Raw genomic sequence first — 19,348 nt, forward strand, 5'->3', positions numbered from 1 at the left:
TCAATTGGATGTACTCCTCTGTTTTTTGCCTACATATGCAACAATTTTTACGATGGGCAAAGGGTGTACCTGTTTCAGAAGTTTTATAGCTTGCCACATTAGATCTTTGAATCTGACTGTCTAGTCTCAAGGTGAATCCTTCAGATCTTTTGAAGGATGCTTCTTTCTTTCTCTTGCACTGGTCCTTTCGTCTATTCAATGTGAGGTTCTTGCTGACTATTTATGTGAAAGGAGGTAATGTATTGTATTGGAAGTTACTATTTTTCTATGCTGAAAATATATTTCTGATAGGTACTTACCTCCAGTCACACTTCCCACTGAAAACTAGTGCTTTCATCTTCTGTCGAAACTCAAAGTGATAGTTTGATCAAGAGTTACGTAAAGTACTTACAGTGTAGGTACATTGCCATGATAGGGGGTAACTAGAATAATTTTAAAAGATTGATGTAATTACATGCTTATTCCTCATCAGTTCTAAAAAAAAAAAAGAACAACAGATTCAGCCTGATTTAAATAGTGTTTAAGAAACATTTCAGTTTGTTTTAATGGATTGTTGGCCCATTGGGAGTTTTCCTGGTGTCCCAATTTGCCCCTGGAAATTTGTATGCATTTTTGTAACTAAGAGCATTTATGTAAGCAGAAGTTATGCATTTGACTGTTCATTTACATATGCATATTATGAGGTAAAAGGGTGAAATATATTACATTAATTATGGTTTAAATTTAGTTATTACTTTTAAAGTTTGTTTGTGCTGTATAGACAACACACAAGCATACCAAGTCAGTAGATCATGCTCATGATACATTTTCTTTTGTTTCTTATTGAGGCTGATATTTGTATCGTTTGCACTTTAGGGATATGTAAAACAAGTATTTAATCCAATCATTAGTTGTTTGTTAATATTAAAAAATGAAAATAAACAGTAGTGTCCATTCTTAAAATTGCTTTTGTTTGATACATGCAGCAAAATCATAAATAGCATCTCTGTCTTTGTACTTGAAAATCTTGAAATATAACTATCACTAAATCTGGTCTTGTTGGAAGCTCAATAAATTATTCAGTGGGATAAGTAAAGGAAGCATAGATTAACTTCAGCTGACATTTTTCACATAATGTGATAAACTAGTTCTTGTTATCAAAATTAAGATCATAGGAATGCTAAACATATAATCTTTACAAAATGTTAACTTATTTAATTTGTCTGAAATTTAGTGTAAAAATGCTTATGTCTAAAATTTATAGTTGTATGTCAGCATAATCTATTTAGGGAAATGTTAGTTTTGTTTGTTATCTGATAAGTTTTATTGGCATTTTATCAAAATACTGAACAGTAGCTGCAACATATTATAATGAGCAAGTTTTACACTGTATACAAATTTTTATGTTCATTAACATTTTATGATTTTAATATTAATTTATGTGAATACTTTCAACTTATCCAAAGTAAAGAAGGAGAAACTTCTGATCATTGGAGGCAGACATTGAATTAGTATCAACTGGCCTGAGGACAGGTCATGTTTGAAACCCACTAGTCCGAGAAGTAAACTTTTTGACAAACAGTAACAGCCTCGGATGGTTGATGTTATACTATTTTGTTTACTCTTACTCTTACCGTGACTTATTTTAAGAGTTAGTTTGTTTTATTATGTGTAAATCATATCAAATGTTTATATTATCTGAGTTCTTAACTTTAAAAGGAAAGATTAAAAAAAAGTTTTTATTTTGCTGTGCCACAATGTATTTAAACTTTAACTTCTCTTGAAATTTTGTATTACCAAATATAGGTTGCTGCAGATTCCAAGTAATTAGAAACACACATACTATATTACAAACAAGAATATTTGCATTGCATACATTGATTTACTGAGATATCAATACACGACTCAAATCTACCATTGAAGTCTTTTTTTTTTCCCTCCAACTTTCAACATTATTGGTATTAAACTGTAGATATAATTCAAATTATATTATTATACATTAGCTAATTTCTTAAATACAGCTTAGTTACTAAAGCCTAATAAAAAAATAGTAGAATTCTATGGTATTGATATAGTAATTTATGATTATTTTAAAACCTAAAAAAAAGATTTTGTTTCACATCCTCCACATGTAAAACTTGATAAGGCTTAGCAAGTTACAGCAAACTGAAAAAGAGTACAATGTTCTTGAATAGAAGAGACAACTGTTTTCTGTACATCTGTCTTTACTGTTCTATGTTGTAAGGAAAATAACTGAAATTTAAGAACTTATTTATGAATAGTAATAATGTATACACATATAAAATGTATTATAACTAAAATGTGACTGTATTTTAGAAAATACTAGTCCGCAAAAATAACAGCCAAGACAGGTCATTTTGTAAAGGCTAGTTTATATTCTTGGATATGATAACATGAGTGCATGTGTGTGCTGCATTGTTGCAACTTCTGCACAGCTGAAAGGTCAATATAATAATAATAATAAATATATATAGATGTATAATGTTATGAGATTTAAGCTATTTAGACTAAACATTTGTGTTTGTATGTTATACGTAGTCATTCTAGAATGAAAATGGCATATTTATTTATTTCCTAATTTTTTACGATAGTTATGAGGTTTGTCAAATTAATAAACCCTCTACACAGTTAGAGTAGAGAAGATTTAAAGTTTTACTGAAAACAAGCATTTAAAACATATTCAGGGGTGGTTTTAGAAATTACATAAATTTATTTGAGATTTTTAGGACAAAAAGTAGTTTTTCAATCATAACATGAAAATCACTTCACACTTGTACTAGTAACAAAACAGACTCAGTATATTCACAAGCAAATCATTAATAAAAATACATCATTGAAAAATATAATTTTTTTGTGTACAAAAGACTTGAAATGTTTACTAAAAACCTACAAAATTTTGTGAAGATATACATACTTCGTTAAAAGTTAAAGTGTAATTATTTAATGTGTGCAAATGTGAACATGAACTCAAAGGGTTAACTTAATCAGAAGGAAAGCCTAAATCATCTTTTGAACAATGTAAATTCTGTTCAACCTTTAGAATAAAGTAATTAATTTTTGCTTGACACATAAAAAACAAAAAATTACTATTTTTTAATGCTTCCAAGTTAGTTAATGAGATACTTAATGACTGAGTAATTGTACTACTTAACAATGGGGTTTGACAGAATAGCATAGTTTGCCTTTTTCTCATTCATTTTATCAAACAATATTTACAGACCTTTTATTTTTATTTACTTTAAAATTTATGTGTGTTTCCATTGTTATCAGTCTTAAGAATCATGCCTCTCTCTAACACTTGAAGAATGGTTTTGGTCCATTGGCCTGTTGAATTTACTCTACATATCTTCATAAAATTTGGCAAACTTTCAGTAAACATTAAGTCTTTTGTGCACAAAAAAATAAGGTATTTTAATAAAGTACTTTTTATGAAAGATTTATGTGCAACTTTTCAAAGCCTTTAACTGAGTCAGTCTGAGTGAAAGGTGATTTTATAAGCTTAAGAGTAAGAATTCTTCATTTCATCTTATAGTCTTTAAATTTCATTTGTGTAGTCTCTAGAACTTCCTATATGAATAAGTTTTTTGTTTTTTTAATCTCTTTTATTTAGTTCATTTTATAAATAAATGAAGGACAAACTTTCTAACAAGCATTACTGTATGTGAAAAAGCTAATAAGTGAAAAGAAACTCCAGAACTGCAGCTTAAATCCAGGATCTTTGACTAACAGTACCATTGCTCAGTCAACCTGAGCTATTAAAGATGGAGAGCCATCTCCATACCTCTTTGCTAATGAGGCTTTTTAACTATGAGTAAAGCTTTTTATTGCTTTGTTTTGCCAGTAGTTGTGACAGCTAAGGTCCTGACTTCCAGAGTTTAGCTTTTCAGCATTTTCACTTACTATAATGTTTGACTGAAAATTTGCTTTCATTGATTCATAATGTGAATCAAATATAGTAGTCATGGGATTTAGATGGGTGATAGTAAAGCAACCCATTAATTGCCTGATCAGAACAATACAATGTAATAAGAAGCTTCATACTCATACTTAAAAAAACTTGTGAATGAAGAAATATTGAGATAGCTTTTACTCTTTGTAGCTCAGGTTCAAGCCCCAGTCATTATTTCTTTTCATTTATCAGCTTTTTCACTTAAAATAATGTTTGTTAAAATATTTTATTTCTTATTTTCTCCTCCTTAACACTAACTATAACAAAATCAGTGTAAAGTAAATAGCATAATTTTTATTTATTTCTTAATTTTTTTATTATGGTTATGAGGTTTGTCAAATTAATACAGTTAGAGAAGAGAAGATTTAAATACCATACTTATTGATATAAATTCATAAAATAGTAGTTCAATAAAAGTTTGGATACAAGTCGACAAATGGGATGACATAGCCGTGCTAATAGGGTTAAAGGTCTTAAACTATTTGTTATTATACTTCATGAATGAACTTGGCATTAAAACATAGCTGATGATTCATATTCTAATATAAATTTTAGGTTGTTAATTTTGTAAGGAAATATTTTTTTAAAACCCTCCATTTTCTCTAATATTAGAATTGTGACATTTGCTCTCCAAGTACCTCCTCTTGTCCAATGTATTTATAATCTCTCAAAGAAGGTAAATTGTTCATTATAATGTTGTAGTTGCTCAGGCAAAAGCATAATTTTATTACCTTTAATTTTATTTGGTTACAGAATCATAAGCTAGAAAATGAGACTCCTCTTGCCATATCCACCTTATCATATCCTCTTTATCACAAATTATGTCACTCTGACATTTAAAAATTTGTTATTTTTAACCATTGTAAAGTTAAAGTTTTAGTTTATAAACTGATGCTTTCATTACATTATGTTATTTTCAATACAGAGATTGTGTATTTCACTACCAGTTCAAACTTTATTTCCATGGGAAATGCATTGACAAACTTGGGTGGATTTTTAGTCACTCTTGTTACATGGTTAGAAAAATTATAGTAGTTATAGAACATTTTCTACTTTCTATGTGTTGTTACTTTGTGTTCTTTAATGCAATAGTACCATTAGTATAAAAAAGTAGGGTTAAATTTCTTGGCAACAAAGGAAAAAAAAGAAGACACAGGAAGGTACTGTGATTTTGTTTTTTATAAGTATTATCTGTTTATTATTAAAAAAAATACCTAAAGTGTAAAAATGAGAAATTTTTTAATGAGCTCATGTTAGATTTAGAAAAAATGAAGAAAATTAACAATAAAAAATTTTCCACAATGTACACTTGTTAGTAACTCTTAAGTAGCCATGCATTATGTAATTTGGTAGGGTGATGTAAGCTACATGTTTGTCAACTGTTTTGCAAGTTGTATGATGGGGTTATTAGTTAGAGATGGTACAAAGGGCAATAAAATAATTAAATGCTGTTATGAATTTAAAATTATGTAGGATACACAAACATAGTTTCATGTTGCAGTTTGAAGTCATTCTATAAAGAAGAAAATGGAAATTTAATTGTTTTTTTAATATTTTTATGATGATTACGAGGATGGTCTAATTGACCAGCTTTGTATAGAATGAGAGTAGAGAAAGTAGCAAGTACAATATAAAGTTTTACTAAACACAAACATAAAATGTATGTACTTAAGTGGTTTTAGAGATTATACATTAAAATTTCTGATGTTCTGTCTACAGAAAGCTTAATGATGAAACATTGTATTATGGATACACAAGTGTAGAGGACAACGTTTCAAAAATCTTCAGCCTTTCATCTTCAGATCAGTGTATGTGTGTAGGTGTTGTCGGTCTTTTATGGTGTGGTGTCCTGATGGATTGTGGAGAGCATGTTGTGATTGGTTGGATTATCACTGTTTCTGATTAGAGGAGAGATATTTCTGTAGATTCAACCAATGCCAGCCACAGGTTACTCACCTGTAATCTGGAATCTTTGTTTAGTGAAGGTTTAATAGTGTTAATATAAAATAATTCTTTGATTTTTCTTGTCTTCCAGGATTTGTCTGTGTCCGTGATTCTAGTTTTCTCCCAGTTTATTCTGTGTCCAGTTGATGTGGCGTGCTCTGCAATGGCTGAATTTTATGTTTTCACAGCTGCAATCTAAGAATCTGCTGCACAAAGCCTCCCAAACTCAATGGCTTGAACAGTTATGACATCAAACTTACACCATCCTCAGGAAACCCAAGAAACCAAAATCGACCATCACTAAACATGAATGCAGTGCACTGAACCACCTAAAATGAGACAACAACATTAAGATTCTACCACCAGACAAAGGAAACAGTATAGTCATTCTAGACATCAATGATTATGACACGAAGATTGAACAGTTAGTAGACAAACATTAATATAAAAAGATCACCAATGATCCTACAGAAAACACAGAGAGACTCATCAATAGAATGCTGAATAAACTAAATAAACAAGGATTAATTAACGAAAAACTAACCAAAGATTTAAGATCCAAGTAAAATTTCCCTCCAGTTCTACGGACTACCTCAGGTACACAAACGTAATATACCTCTAAGCCCTATCATCAGTGCTCAAAATTTACTTTGCCATCAACTTGCTACTTTCCTAATACCTATCTTATCTCCACTATGAGGAAACACTGAATATCACATTCAAAATTTGACAGATTTCATGGGACAACTCAGAAAGCTACACATGAAATCCCAGAATATTATGGTCAGTTTTGATGTCACAGACCTATTTACCAATGTTCCAACCTCACAAACCCTTCACGTCACCAGACAAGGACTGCTGAATGACAACTTTCTACTACACAGAACAGATATGAAAATAGATGTCATAATGGAACTAACAACCTTTTGCTTTACAATCAACCTATTTTCAATATAATGAGGAATTCTACAAACAAATGGGTGGTTTTGCTTTAGTATCACCACTCTTTCCAATCCTAACAGACAATTTCATGGAAGACTTTGAAGAAAGAGCCCTTTCATCTACACCTATAAAACCAAGTTTCTACAGACATTATGTTGATGACACCTTTGTTATTTGACCTCATGGTCACGAAAACTTACCAGCCTTCTTAGAACGTCTCAATTCCATAGATAAAAGAATCCACTTCACTCTGGAAATAGAGGAACAAAACAGTCTATTGTTTCTTGACATACTCATCAGCAAACAAGCAAGACAAATAACCACAACTGTATACAGAAAAACCACCCACACAGACAGATACCTACACTTCCAGTCCTATCATCCAACCTCTATAAAACTTGGTAAAATACAATGCCTAAAGAAGAGAACAGAAAACATTTGCGATAAGACATCCATTGGAGCAGAATGCCAAAATATCGTAGAGAGTTTTAAACAGAATGGTTACACCTTCTTTTTCATCAAAAACTCCTTGAAGAAGACCACAACAGAAATTAAAATCAGAAAGTCACCACTACTACCACCATTTACTTACCATACTTACAACATTTCAGTGAAAAACTCAGATGCATAGCCAAAATATTCAACATAGAAATGTGGTGGAAATTCTACAATACCTTAAGGTCCATTCTGGTAAAAACTAAACAGTGTTTTACCAAAGGGAATCTCAAAAATGTCATCCATGAAATTCTGTGTTCCTGCAATGATGCGTACATCAGAGAAACAAGAAGAAAACTTATGACAAGAATAAAAGAACATAAGATAGTACAAGACTCATGAAAACACAAAATTCAGCCACTGCAGAGCACTCCAAGCCAACTGGACACAGAATAAACTGGGAGAAAACTAGAATCATCAACACAGACAAATTCTGGAAGACAAGAAAAATCAAAGAATAATTTTATATTAACATTATTAAACCTTCACTAAACAGAGATTTCGGATTACAGGTGAGTAACCTGTGGCTGGCATTGGTTGAATCTACAGGAAATCTCTCCTCCAATCAGAAACAATGATGATCCAACGAATCATAACATGCTCTCCACAATCCACCAGGACACTATAAAAGACCAACAACACCTACACACACACTGATATGAAAACGAAAGGCGGAAGACTTTTGAAACATTGTCCTCTACACTTGTCTCCACAACAGGCAGTTGCTATTCATTCTGCAAAGTTTAATCATGAATACTCTGCCCAAACAATCTATCAAAGAAAGGTTAATGTTTACTGAAAGTTTTTGAAGATACACAAGACATGTTAGAAGTTATAGTATGTGAACTTTAAAAGTTCAGTATGTGAGTACAAACTTGTCTGATTTAACTGATTTTGCAGCAAAAGTGTCAGTGAGACCTAAAATTCTATTTCTTCATTGATAGAACATTCACGTAGTGAATCAAGTTCTTTCATTTTGTCTTATTTTACCACTTAAATTTTTCTGTTAGTGTGATGTACAGTTTTTGTTGTTGTTGTACTATTATATTACTTCACAAAATTTTTCTTCATGCTATTCAAGATGCTGTGTTGTTTTGGCAAAGTTGAAAGCAACATTAACTCTTTTTTTTTTCTTCCTTTGTTCCATCATATCTTGCAATTCTGAAAGCCATTATATTCAAAGTTTATTTATAATCACTTTAAACTCTCATAGTTGTAAAATAATATAGTTCATCAGTTTATCTTTCAAACTTCTATTAATATTTTCAGTCAACAAAACAAAAAACAGTGGAAGAGAGTCCACGTTGTCATCACTGTGGGTACTTCATGAAGGACTCTCAAGACCTTGCAACTACCTCTTCAGGGCCAAAGAACTCAGATGGTGGAGGCTGGCGAATTGATGGATATGAAAAACACACAGGTAAACAGAATAGGAGCAGGACTCCTAAGTCATGTTTGACTGACGGCTTACCTATTAATCCGCATCACAGAAAATCTGTCACCATCAAGGAAACTGTTTCTAGCATGTCTGCTTTTGGCCAGTGGGCTGATAAGACAACTTTTCCTGATAAAACTTGGCAGTCAAATAGTCACTCATTTACCAGCTGTCTGCCTGTTTTTGTTCCAGGACAAGTAATATATGCTCAAGAAATTTCAAGTGATACTTCTGCAAGTGATATTGAATACAAAGGAAGCTTTAGGTCTTTAGTATCATGTTTTACTCTTGGTAATCCTAGTAAGAAAAGAAAAAAGAAAAAGAAGAAACTGATTCTTACCTCAGAAGAAAAAAAAGTGATTGATTTAACTCCAGAAGTGCTAGTAACTCATAATTCTAATAGTAATTCAAAAAGTATTTGGAAAGATTCTTCAGAATGTCACAAGTCTTTCTCAGGTTTTGAATATGCAATAAAATCAACAAACTCAGGGTTACAAAAAAATGCCAGCTTTAGTTCTGTTAATACTTCAAATTTATCTACTTCCATGTCAGGTGGACTTCATCGTCGCTGTGCTTCCTTTGATGCTGCTGCATCCCATTTTGATGTAGAACAATTTTCAAAAAAGAAGAAGAAGGCTCCTCCTCCACCCCCTCCTCCAGATCCATTTATTTTGGAAGAAAGAGGGAGAAGAAAACATGAAAGTTCATCTGCCTACAATCTTCTGTCTAAACAAAAAGTGGAAAAAGATATAAAGTTTGGAGTAATGATGACAGCTGCATTAAGGACTTCATCTTCAAGTACAAGAAGGCCATCTAATAAAAAACCAGCTCCTCAGCCTCCTATCTCAACTATTGTATCAAAAAGTTTTGATCCTACTCTAGATAAGTCTCCAGTGACTTCTTTTGGAATGTCTCAAAGTAACATTCAAGGATTTTCTCAGGGTAACCATAGAACCCGGTTACCTAGAAATGAAAACTCAGTTTTTCGTCCAATAAAAGAAGATTCTGCATCTCCTCATTTCTCTAGTAGTATTAATGAGAAAAAATGGGAATTCCTAAAAAATAGCCCTGGGAACGTACAAACTTATTCTTGCAGAAGAAATCCAGAAAACTTATCAATGAAAAATCAAAATATTTCCTGTTTTTGGAGTGATACTCTATTGCAAAAACCAGAACCAATTAAACCTGATACACAAAACTCAGTTCTAGAACTGTTGAATTTTACAGACAGAGCTTCAGACTGCTCTGATAATAAAACTGGAATTTGTCCTGCATTGCCTAAGAAAACTGTACCACATGATACTTTAACTTTATTTGGATTTTCTTGGGAAAATAATAAAAATCTTAAATTGAATGAGCAACAAAGTAAAACTCCTTGTGAAATTGAAATAGTTTCTCAGAAACCATTTGAAATTTATGAAAATAAAATAACTGCATGTGAAAAAAATCCTCAGTCTAAAAAGCCTTTGTATGAAAACCTTGTTAAAAGCTCCATGCCAAGTGCTCTGGATTCTGCTGCAAAAAAACGGCTCTCATTGGTTTATCCTGATTTTTCTGCTACTTCTGATTCAATGAAAACCATAGAGAATGGAATAATAGAAGATAAGTCTACACCTAGTGAAGAAATGGTTGTAAAACAAGACTCAAAATGGAATTCAGTTTCTGTTCGAACAGCAGTTAGTGTTTTGAAAAGCAATCATACCAGTGCATCTGCTGCACAGATATATTCTAAAAATTGGGATTCATTAATCCATAAAAACGACATATGTGATCTAACAAATGCATCATGTACTTCACTGTCTCGTACTGAGAACCCTTCACATAATTTACTTCCCAGCACAACTGGTCTTGTTAATAATTCCTCTGCTATTAATGTTGAAAACAGTGTTTTGTTCAATTGTGACAAGGAAAAAAAACACCAGATTTCCAAACTACAAAAGGATTGTTTTGCAGGACAGGGAGAAGATACTGAGTTAGAAAAAGAGTTTGAACAAATATTAAAATCACGACCTTGTGTAAAAGATTTTGTAGCTGCTTTTAATGATCTCACTCAAAAGTATCAAGTTATAGATAACATAAGCTCTTTACCAAGAACTGAGGATAACTGTAGAAAAGAATTTGGGAGATGTAATTCCATGTCTTCTGCAATTGAAAAAGAAGGGAAAACTGGTGAAATACCCATGAAGTCTTTTCCAACTAAGTGGAAGTTCACTGTTTTAGGTTGCATGGACAATTCATTGGACTCTAAAAAGTCTGAAGACAATGTGCTATGTCCTTTGGATACTAATAGACATGAAATAGTGCCTGAAAGTGTTAATATATCTGAGGAACAATTATTTTCTTGTAATAAAATTTCTGAAGAAAAAAATGAGAAAAATATAAAAAGTGATGAAATTAATAGTTTCCATGAGGTACCAAAAATGAGTAAAGATCAAAGCAATTTTTATAACACAAATCCTTCAGCACTATCATCCTTACATAAATCAGGATCACTAGCAGAAACAAGAACTTCAATATCGTTTAATATTTCAAGCAAGCCACCTTTGTTATCTAGTAGAGCTCAACAAGACAAAATTGTAGGAAAACAGGATTTTGCTAGCAAGACACACCATCTGTCATGTAACTCTAGTGCTAAAAGTGCTCTAGAAGAGAATGACAAAAATATCAAGTTTAATTCTCTAACCCACAGTACCTTTACTGGTCAAAAAGGAAGAAGCTATAGTCCCATAGTTGTTGGAAACAGTACTACAGCTAATATTATTAAAGCTAAGCCTAAAGAAAGTTCTTCGGTAATGGAACCTGAGATGACAACAAAAATGGAATGTAATGGTATGTAAAGATAAATAATAAAGATTTACATTTTTCACAAGTAACTAAACATTTGATTGATAATGCAACATACACAGTAAAAATGGAACCAGAAAGAGCTTTCCAAGTATCTAGAGTTGGTAAACTATATACATGTAGGTAGATATTTGTGCCTTTCTCAAAGCGACAGCTGGAACTAGCTTGTGATTGAAAAAGGAAAAAAAAACTTATCAAAATACTTGTGAAACAAAACCAAATAAAAATTGTATTTAAACATTGACTCCTGAAATGTTTTGATACAAAATTTAATGTACTTGTTACTTTATATTTAAACATGTAGTTGTACTTATTTTGTGCATATTTGTGCAAATTGGATAAATTTTAATCCAATATAATGTAATACTGTAATAAAATTAAACTTGAAAATATATATGATTTTTTAATAAAAGATGCTTCAGTGGTGCAGAAATCCCAAGTTTCATCATTGTTCAAGTTATTAGAAGAAGCTATTGCAAGTGGAGAACATAAAAGGGCAGCAGCTTTAGCTAGAGAGTTAGCCTTACGAAAAGTCTCTTGTTCTTTAAGTAAGACAAGAGAGATGAAAGACAAAACTTGTGAACATCCCATAACGTAAGTAGCATTTGATATTTATGAATTCAAAACAAAACAGAATCAAGTTGGATGCTTTTACTGTACTTAAAAATTATGATAATTGAAATTCTATATATACTGTTTTTAAATGTTTCACAAGAATTTTAAGTGTGGTAGTTTAACTCAAAATAAACCTATTCCAGTCATTTTATGTGAACAAATTTTTTTCAATATTTTTGCACTTTTTATTTTATTGATAGCTCTGTAATCTCCATTTTGTAGACTAAATTTATTCGTAGAAGATAAATCATCTCATCGAGGTCCTTTACCTTTGAGAGTCCTTCCTGGTATGACACTTAAGATGCTGAAAAAAAAGGTTTGTTTTAACATATGAATTCAGGTAAAACATATTATGGTATGTGATATCTGTGAAATCAAAGGAGTAGCATATGTTCATGTGTGGGAAGCTTTTTAAACTTTATTAAACTATGAAAGAATAAAATTAAAAGTAAGGAACTATGGACAACATGTGTGTGAAGTTTTTAAATTTCATTAAACTGTTCAAAAATGAAATTAGGAGTAGGGAAGTACAGAAAACATCACCATATATGTAAGGGAAAGGTATTGAAGGAATGGATCTGTCATCCTTCAAAGTCCCATCTCAGCAGTGTTTATGTTTTAAGGTTTTGTGTGTGAATTTATTCATTTGTTTATAAACATTGACACCATCATCCTTTTGTGTTTTTGGATTTGTGCCTGATACCCAGGATTTGAAAGTATTACTAGATATGGTATGTTTTACTAAATAAGTCAGATAGTTTTGTACTTTCTGATTAGTAGTGTAACAGAACCGTCTGCAAATTTTTACAAAGAATAAAAACTTGGACACATTATTGGGAGGAGTACATGTTTATTGTGTACATTAATACTTGAGAAACTTTTCTGTTTCTTAAATGAAAAATTAGTTTTTAATGTTATATCATGTTCTTAGGTTGAAGCAGTATTCAAATTTCCTGTCCAAGTTCAGCGATGGATTTTAGGTAAAAGCCTTGCCACCAATGATGGAGCTACTTTAGCAAGCTATGGCATAAAAACAGAGGGTTGTCCAGTATTTCTGTACTTGGTAAGTTTGTGTTCAAAAGACAAGGAGGGTCAGCCACAGACAATTTTACCAGAGACAGAAGTTTGTCCACGCATTGCTCATCCAAAAGCAGGACTATGTTTATTACCTGGTCCATCAGAATACAAAGCTATTGATGAACTTCCTCAGATGGGTTTCTACACTAGTGACAGTGACTCTGATCATCCCATTGTAAACCATGGTAATGAGGAAATGGCTGATAATGAAAGTGATAAAGAGAGTAATGACTCAGACACATTAGAAGGTAATTTTAGATATGCATGTAATATCTTTTTTTTTTTGTCTCCTGCAAATTAGAACTAAATATGTATTGACTGCTGTCTCCAGCATGTAGTAAAATGTTTCTGTTGGTTTTCATTTGAATATTTCACAGAGTTGCATCTCATTTACCTTAACTACTTTGATAACTTTTTACTGTAAGAGAAAAAATGGCATTTGAACCTTCTGTATTTATTTAAGAATTGCTTTTTATTTATTAATGAACTATAAAATGTTTTTAGTGCTTGTTAACAGTAAGTGTACTACTTAGTTTAAATTGTATATATTTTTTTTAGTTATTAGAAAGATTTGCAGTGACAATTCAGCATATCATACTCTCTTACATTCAATGCAAATTCCTTTAATTTTTTTTTTTCCCTAACAGATGGCACATTTTCCTTACCAGGCTCACTAACCTTGTCATTGTCACAGTGGCTTGTGTAAAATACTTGAGGCATTAAACTCCAGTATATATTACTGGAATATAATAAGGAATGTCTTTTTTTTTTTTTTCAGTGTCAGCTAGTTCAAAAAATCAACGGTTAAGAAAGTCTAAGGACAGTTTTAACACTTACAAAGAATTGTCTTCTATATCTCTCTGTAATTTAATTGTTAAGAAATATTTCAGTAATACCTGAAGTATTAAGGCATTTTACCACTATTTAGTTCTATCTACGAACTGTTAATGTCATCTGACATAGAGAAATGCTCTTGTACTGAAGATTCTGCCTTGGTCTTTTCTTTTTCCATATTTTCATAGTCTAAATAACATCTTGGCTTAAATTATTAGATTTTGACTTTTTTTTTTTCTGTTGTGTCTGTGAAACACAAATTTTAGACCTACCAACTCTTAAGATTTAGGGGTAATAGTTCTGATATTCATTTATGTCTCTACAAATTGTTGTGCTATTTTACATTTTTCTACAAAATTCAATAATTGTTTTCAATAACCGTTTTTTTTTACTAATAATTTTCCCAGAAATAATTCACCACTCTCCATTTTCCATTTCAATCTTACAAACTCTTGAAATAGTTTAACAAAATGAAGTGTGTAGGTAGTAAGCAGCTAGGGTGTGATAATCATATTTTGAGAAGAAAATGACAGAAAGACATGGTTCTCCTTCATCTGCAATGACTCCAACAATGAAATGTTTTTAGTGAAGAGAAGTTTAGATATGAGTATTCAGAGAAGTTCAATCAAATTGTATTATTCCAAAAGGGAATAATACAAAATGTACAGTTTTTGTTTGTGATTTTTCCATTGTTCACAGAGGTGAAAATGGTATCAAAAACATCTCAACACCACTAAACAAACCAAAATCAGATAATGATGTGATAAGAGCAGAATGATCATTCACTTTCTCATTGTGGAACACAATCTTCCTTTGGTAATTTTGGACTATGCTTCAAAAAATTTTACTGAAATGCTTCAGGACTTAGAAATCACTAAAATATGTGGATGTTCTAGCCTAAACCTCTGCAATATTTCAAGAAATGGTCAGGAGTGCAACTAAGCAACATTAATGATTAACATTAAAACTAAGGCTTTCAGCTTGTCTACTGATGACACTGTACCTTATCGTAGTGACATACTTCAATGACAACAAGGAAAAAGTGATAAACACATTAATTTTGTAATCCCACTTTAATTGTAAAAATCAGTTGGTGAGAATATTGAAGGACTTTTTCAAGAAGAATTAGCTTCAAAGTCCTTAAAGTGGGAGAACTGTGTATAATTAGCTTTTACAACATAGGGAGAAAAATAAGGACTTGCAGGTTATATTCTGAAACTTAATTTTCAAATAGTGATTAGGAGATATCCATGTAACCATCTTCATTTGGTAGCAGAAAAAGCAGCAATGAAGTTGCTATATCGGTTTGATAAAATTCTTATTGACATTTATTACTATTGGATAAAAGTGCAAATAGGAAACATGAACCTAGAGAATTGTAGAATCTTTGTGGTGTGCAGACAAACTATTCTCAAGCATGTGTGTATATGCTGGGTGTTTCTTGGAAAATGATTATACAGTTTAATTGAACAGTGGAGACCTTTGAAACAATACTTTGTAATCAAGCATGATCAAAAAGTAAAACAAAATGAAGAAAAACAAAAAATTCATCTTAATGCAAAGTCTGTTCCATGCATACCAGAAGTAATAGTGGAGAAAGAAAGTGATTGTTTAGAAAAATGAAAAAAGAAAAATGTTCCAAGTAGAGACAGTCTGTCAGTGCATTTCTTGGAGAAGAATCTGGATCTTCTATGAATGGTTCCTGTAAAAATGTAGCAGACAAAATTGCAAAGGGAAATGAGAAGGTACAGATGCACCTGATATAAATAGGAAAAACGTATTTGCAAAAGGAAAGGCTTTACAAGTTACTTACATCAATGAGATATGTTGTATATGCATTATTTCTAAACAGTTGTATTCATATCTTTGGTAAGTATAATTTGAAATTACAGTGAGGACCCACTCATCCATTGCTTACAGAGAATCATGTTTGCTTTATTCATGGATTCATTAAGCAGACTTGTGACATTACTTGCAATTTTGAATTTCAAAGACAGAAAGCTTCGGTTAAAACTTAGCAAAGGAATCTTGCTCTCTTTCTAGGAAGATGCTAGAAATTACTATGAAACTGCATTGGAATATATGAAGGTCAAATTCTACACCACGATACAACTTTAAAACATGCAGAAATTGCAGACATATCTGTCAGAAAATGATGTTGTTTGGAATCAGAGTATGCACTTTAACCTAGTACAGTGGATTGTCTTCAGTAGTAATTTCTCACCTACCAGCCTGATCCATTGACTGCTGTAGACCTCATTGAATCAGCAGACAAGTGTTGGTATAGTATCGGAGGAGTGAAAGGTGAGCTGGGCAACTTTAGTTACGATAAACTTTCTGAAGTAATGAAGTCTAAACTTCTACTACAGCAATACAGGACATAGTTTGAGGATCAGTGTCAAACTACATCTTAGAATCAGTGTTGTTAAGGAAGATGAGATGGCACAAAAACCATGTTTCTCCCAAGTAATTGCAGATTATTTCCTAAGAAAGCTTAGAGTGTTACTTATGGGGTTTTTAATCAGTAGTACACTGTAATTAGTAAGTTTAGTAAGTATTAAATAAAACATAATTAGTAGCAACACCATTTCCATTTATTGTTGTTTTTCCCTTGTCCCAGTAGGGACTACTATTTTGCAAAATTTATTGTTGGCAGGTCTGAAATTCTATTTTTTATTTTTTGGGAAAACTTAATTATATTGTGTAAATCAGTCCTTTTGTTAGTAGAAAAAATATGTGCAGAGATTATAGGAGATATTATGTGTATTCTAAAAAAAGACCTGCTGAGACTGTGGAAATCAGTTTTTATTTTAAGGCAAAACCTTTTATGAATATCATAATCAAAGTTTGATGATTTATTTTTTTTTTGTATCTTAGCAGTGGACTTCACTGGCTTTGAATTTTCTTTTTATTCTAGGCAGGATTTTTTTGCCTTTTGTAATAGGAGTTTGTTGCTCAAGTTTTTAGCAAAACATTCATTGTGTATGAAAATTAGTTTATCTTTTGTATTTTAAGATAAGATGTGCAGTAACTGTGCAAGAAGTGGTGCAGAAGTAAAATGCAAGAGGTGTACTTCAGCTGGTTCTGAAGGCATTACTTCAGCAGTGAAAGAATTGGTGGCAGAACCAGAGGATGATTTAGTGAGTCATGTAGATTTATAAATAATACTGAACTTGTGCTTCAAATGCCCATTATATAACTAGTTAATCCAATAATTCTTTGGAAATAATTGCAGACTTGTATTAATTAAACTACATATTTTTTAAAAGTTATTTAAGTATTCCTCTTCTTATTTTATTTTAAAACAAAGCTTGAAAAACAGCTCTGCAAAAATAAATTGCACAGCAAATGCAAAAAACGCCCAAGAAATGTGATTATGGTTGATTTAATTTCATGTGGATGGAGTGCTTTAATGTTATGATAAAGAAGAGAGTAAGGAAGATGTTAAGCAGTTTTTATTTACTTAAATTAATTTTGATGTATTAATACATTAACCAAATCAGAACAGTGCTACTTTCCAACCCTTTTCTGTGCATGTTACTACCTTACATTCAAAATTTTATTAAACCACTTTAATGTTGATGTATTTTCTGTGATGACAAGAAAACTCACTTGTAGAGAATTATATATTTAAAAATGGCTGGTATGGGTAGAGAAATCACTAGTAGAGAAGCAAATAATACTTCATCAACATCAACAAGTTTCCTCCACAAACCATAGTAAACATTTTATATGCACACACCTAGACAAAAAGCAAAATCAACTAACAAAAGTAAATATATACCCCATGATTTAAAAAGTCACAAAACCATATACAGCTGCATACCATATATTCCCGACATCAGCAGAAAAATAACCAACATTTGGCAAAAACTAGTAACAAAATATGACATTCCAGTTAATACAAAATTTATTCAAAAACCAGGCACAAAACTAAGGTTTATATTATGTAAAAACTACATTGACAAACACAACACCAACATTATTTATAAAATACAATGTGATAACTGGCATGACTTCTATATTGGAGAAACAAGTAGACAAATGGAAACCACATTCAAAGAACAAAAAAAGTCACCTTCATACATTTTCAAACACTGCAAAGCAAATAAACACAATATAATCACAGAAAACACCCAAATACTAAATAAAGAAACAAACATAAAATGCAAAATTAAAGAAGCCTTACTTATACAACAACTCAAGCCCAAAATAAACCAATACAAAGGAACACCTTTATATTTATATTAATGTATATAATCCAACATCTAAGCACACCCTCTACATTCCTACACTCAATTACACAACTACTTTCAAACATGTGGTCAGCTACCGGTCAGTAACCCTTTCTTTCTTTGTGAAACTGTTGATGACTGAAGAAGGTCAAAACATTGTTCGCTCCTTTACTAGTGCTTTCTCTACCTATACCAGCCATTTTTTATTAAATATATAGTTGATGTATTTTAATGAAATTATTATTATCACATACATTATAATTCAAAGTTTTTTTTTCTCTTATTTAAAAATAAAGCTCTTAAAAGAATAAATGAAACTGCAGTTTTGTTTGTCATGTGATATACTTGCTGTTACAGATTACAACTTTAAGAGCTGGTATAGAAGAAATTGTGTTTAATGTAGACATTCAAACCACACTTGTACATGTTGTTTGTTAGTAATTTGAGTACTTTACAAGAACTTGTCCCAGAGAAAACCTTTGTAAACAGTCCTCAGTCAAAGATAAGCCATGCCCACTTATATAGTAGAAGCTGTTTTGTTAAATGACAGTTTTAACTTTAATGGTATTTACATAACCAATAGAAAGAGCAGATTTTGAAGAATCTTTCCTGTATATTATCTTCTACCTGCTCTGATGTAAATGTTGACTATGTAGGCATACAATTCATATGTCCCTAGAGATTGGTTGTTTTTTCTTGTCTCTGGTATATTACAGTTACAGCTCTTAACCTTTCCTTCAACTTGTGTGTTACCTAAGATTACAGCTATGATTCATTACAACTCATTATCATGTCCTGTCAGTAGTTTCAGTTTGGCAGCTAAACCCTGGTTTATAATTCTGCAGTATCTACAGATGTACCCACCTCTTCTGATTCCTCTTTTGTTATCTCAGTGGCGTACACTTGCATATCCAGAAGCTCAAGCTTCAGGCATGGATGTTATGCAGTCCTTTTTATGGCTTTGGAGATTAATTTTGA

General features: G+C 31.6%; 1 protein-coding gene across 7 annotated transcripts in view; it reads left to right on the forward strand.

Moving 5' to 3' along the window:
• Positions 1–19,348, forward strand: part of LOC143240327 (uncharacterized) — an 83,915-nt gene that overhangs the window by 38,373 nt on the left and 26,194 nt on the right. For 6 of the 7 annotated variants that reach the window (XM_076482578.1, XM_076482580.1, XM_076482577.1 and 3 more), the window contains 5 exons: positions 8,600–11,594; positions 12,023–12,203; positions 12,447–12,540; positions 13,156–13,549; positions 17,151–17,284. In XM_076482578.1, coding sequence (XP_076338693.1) covers positions 8,600–11,594; positions 12,023–12,203; positions 12,447–12,540; positions 13,156–13,549; positions 17,151–17,284 — 3,798 coding nt within the window. The remainder of the gene's footprint in view (positions 1–8,599; positions 11,595–12,022; positions 12,204–12,446; positions 12,541–13,155; positions 13,550–17,150; positions 17,285–19,348) is intronic. The other variant, XM_076482576.1, reaches the window with a different exon arrangement.

This window comes from Tachypleus tridentatus, chromosome 13, assembly GCF_004210375.1.
Source record: "Tachypleus tridentatus isolate NWPU-2018 chromosome 13, ASM421037v1, whole genome shotgun sequence".
NCBI lineage: Eukaryota > Metazoa > Arthropoda > Merostomata > Xiphosura > Limulidae > Tachypleus > Tachypleus tridentatus.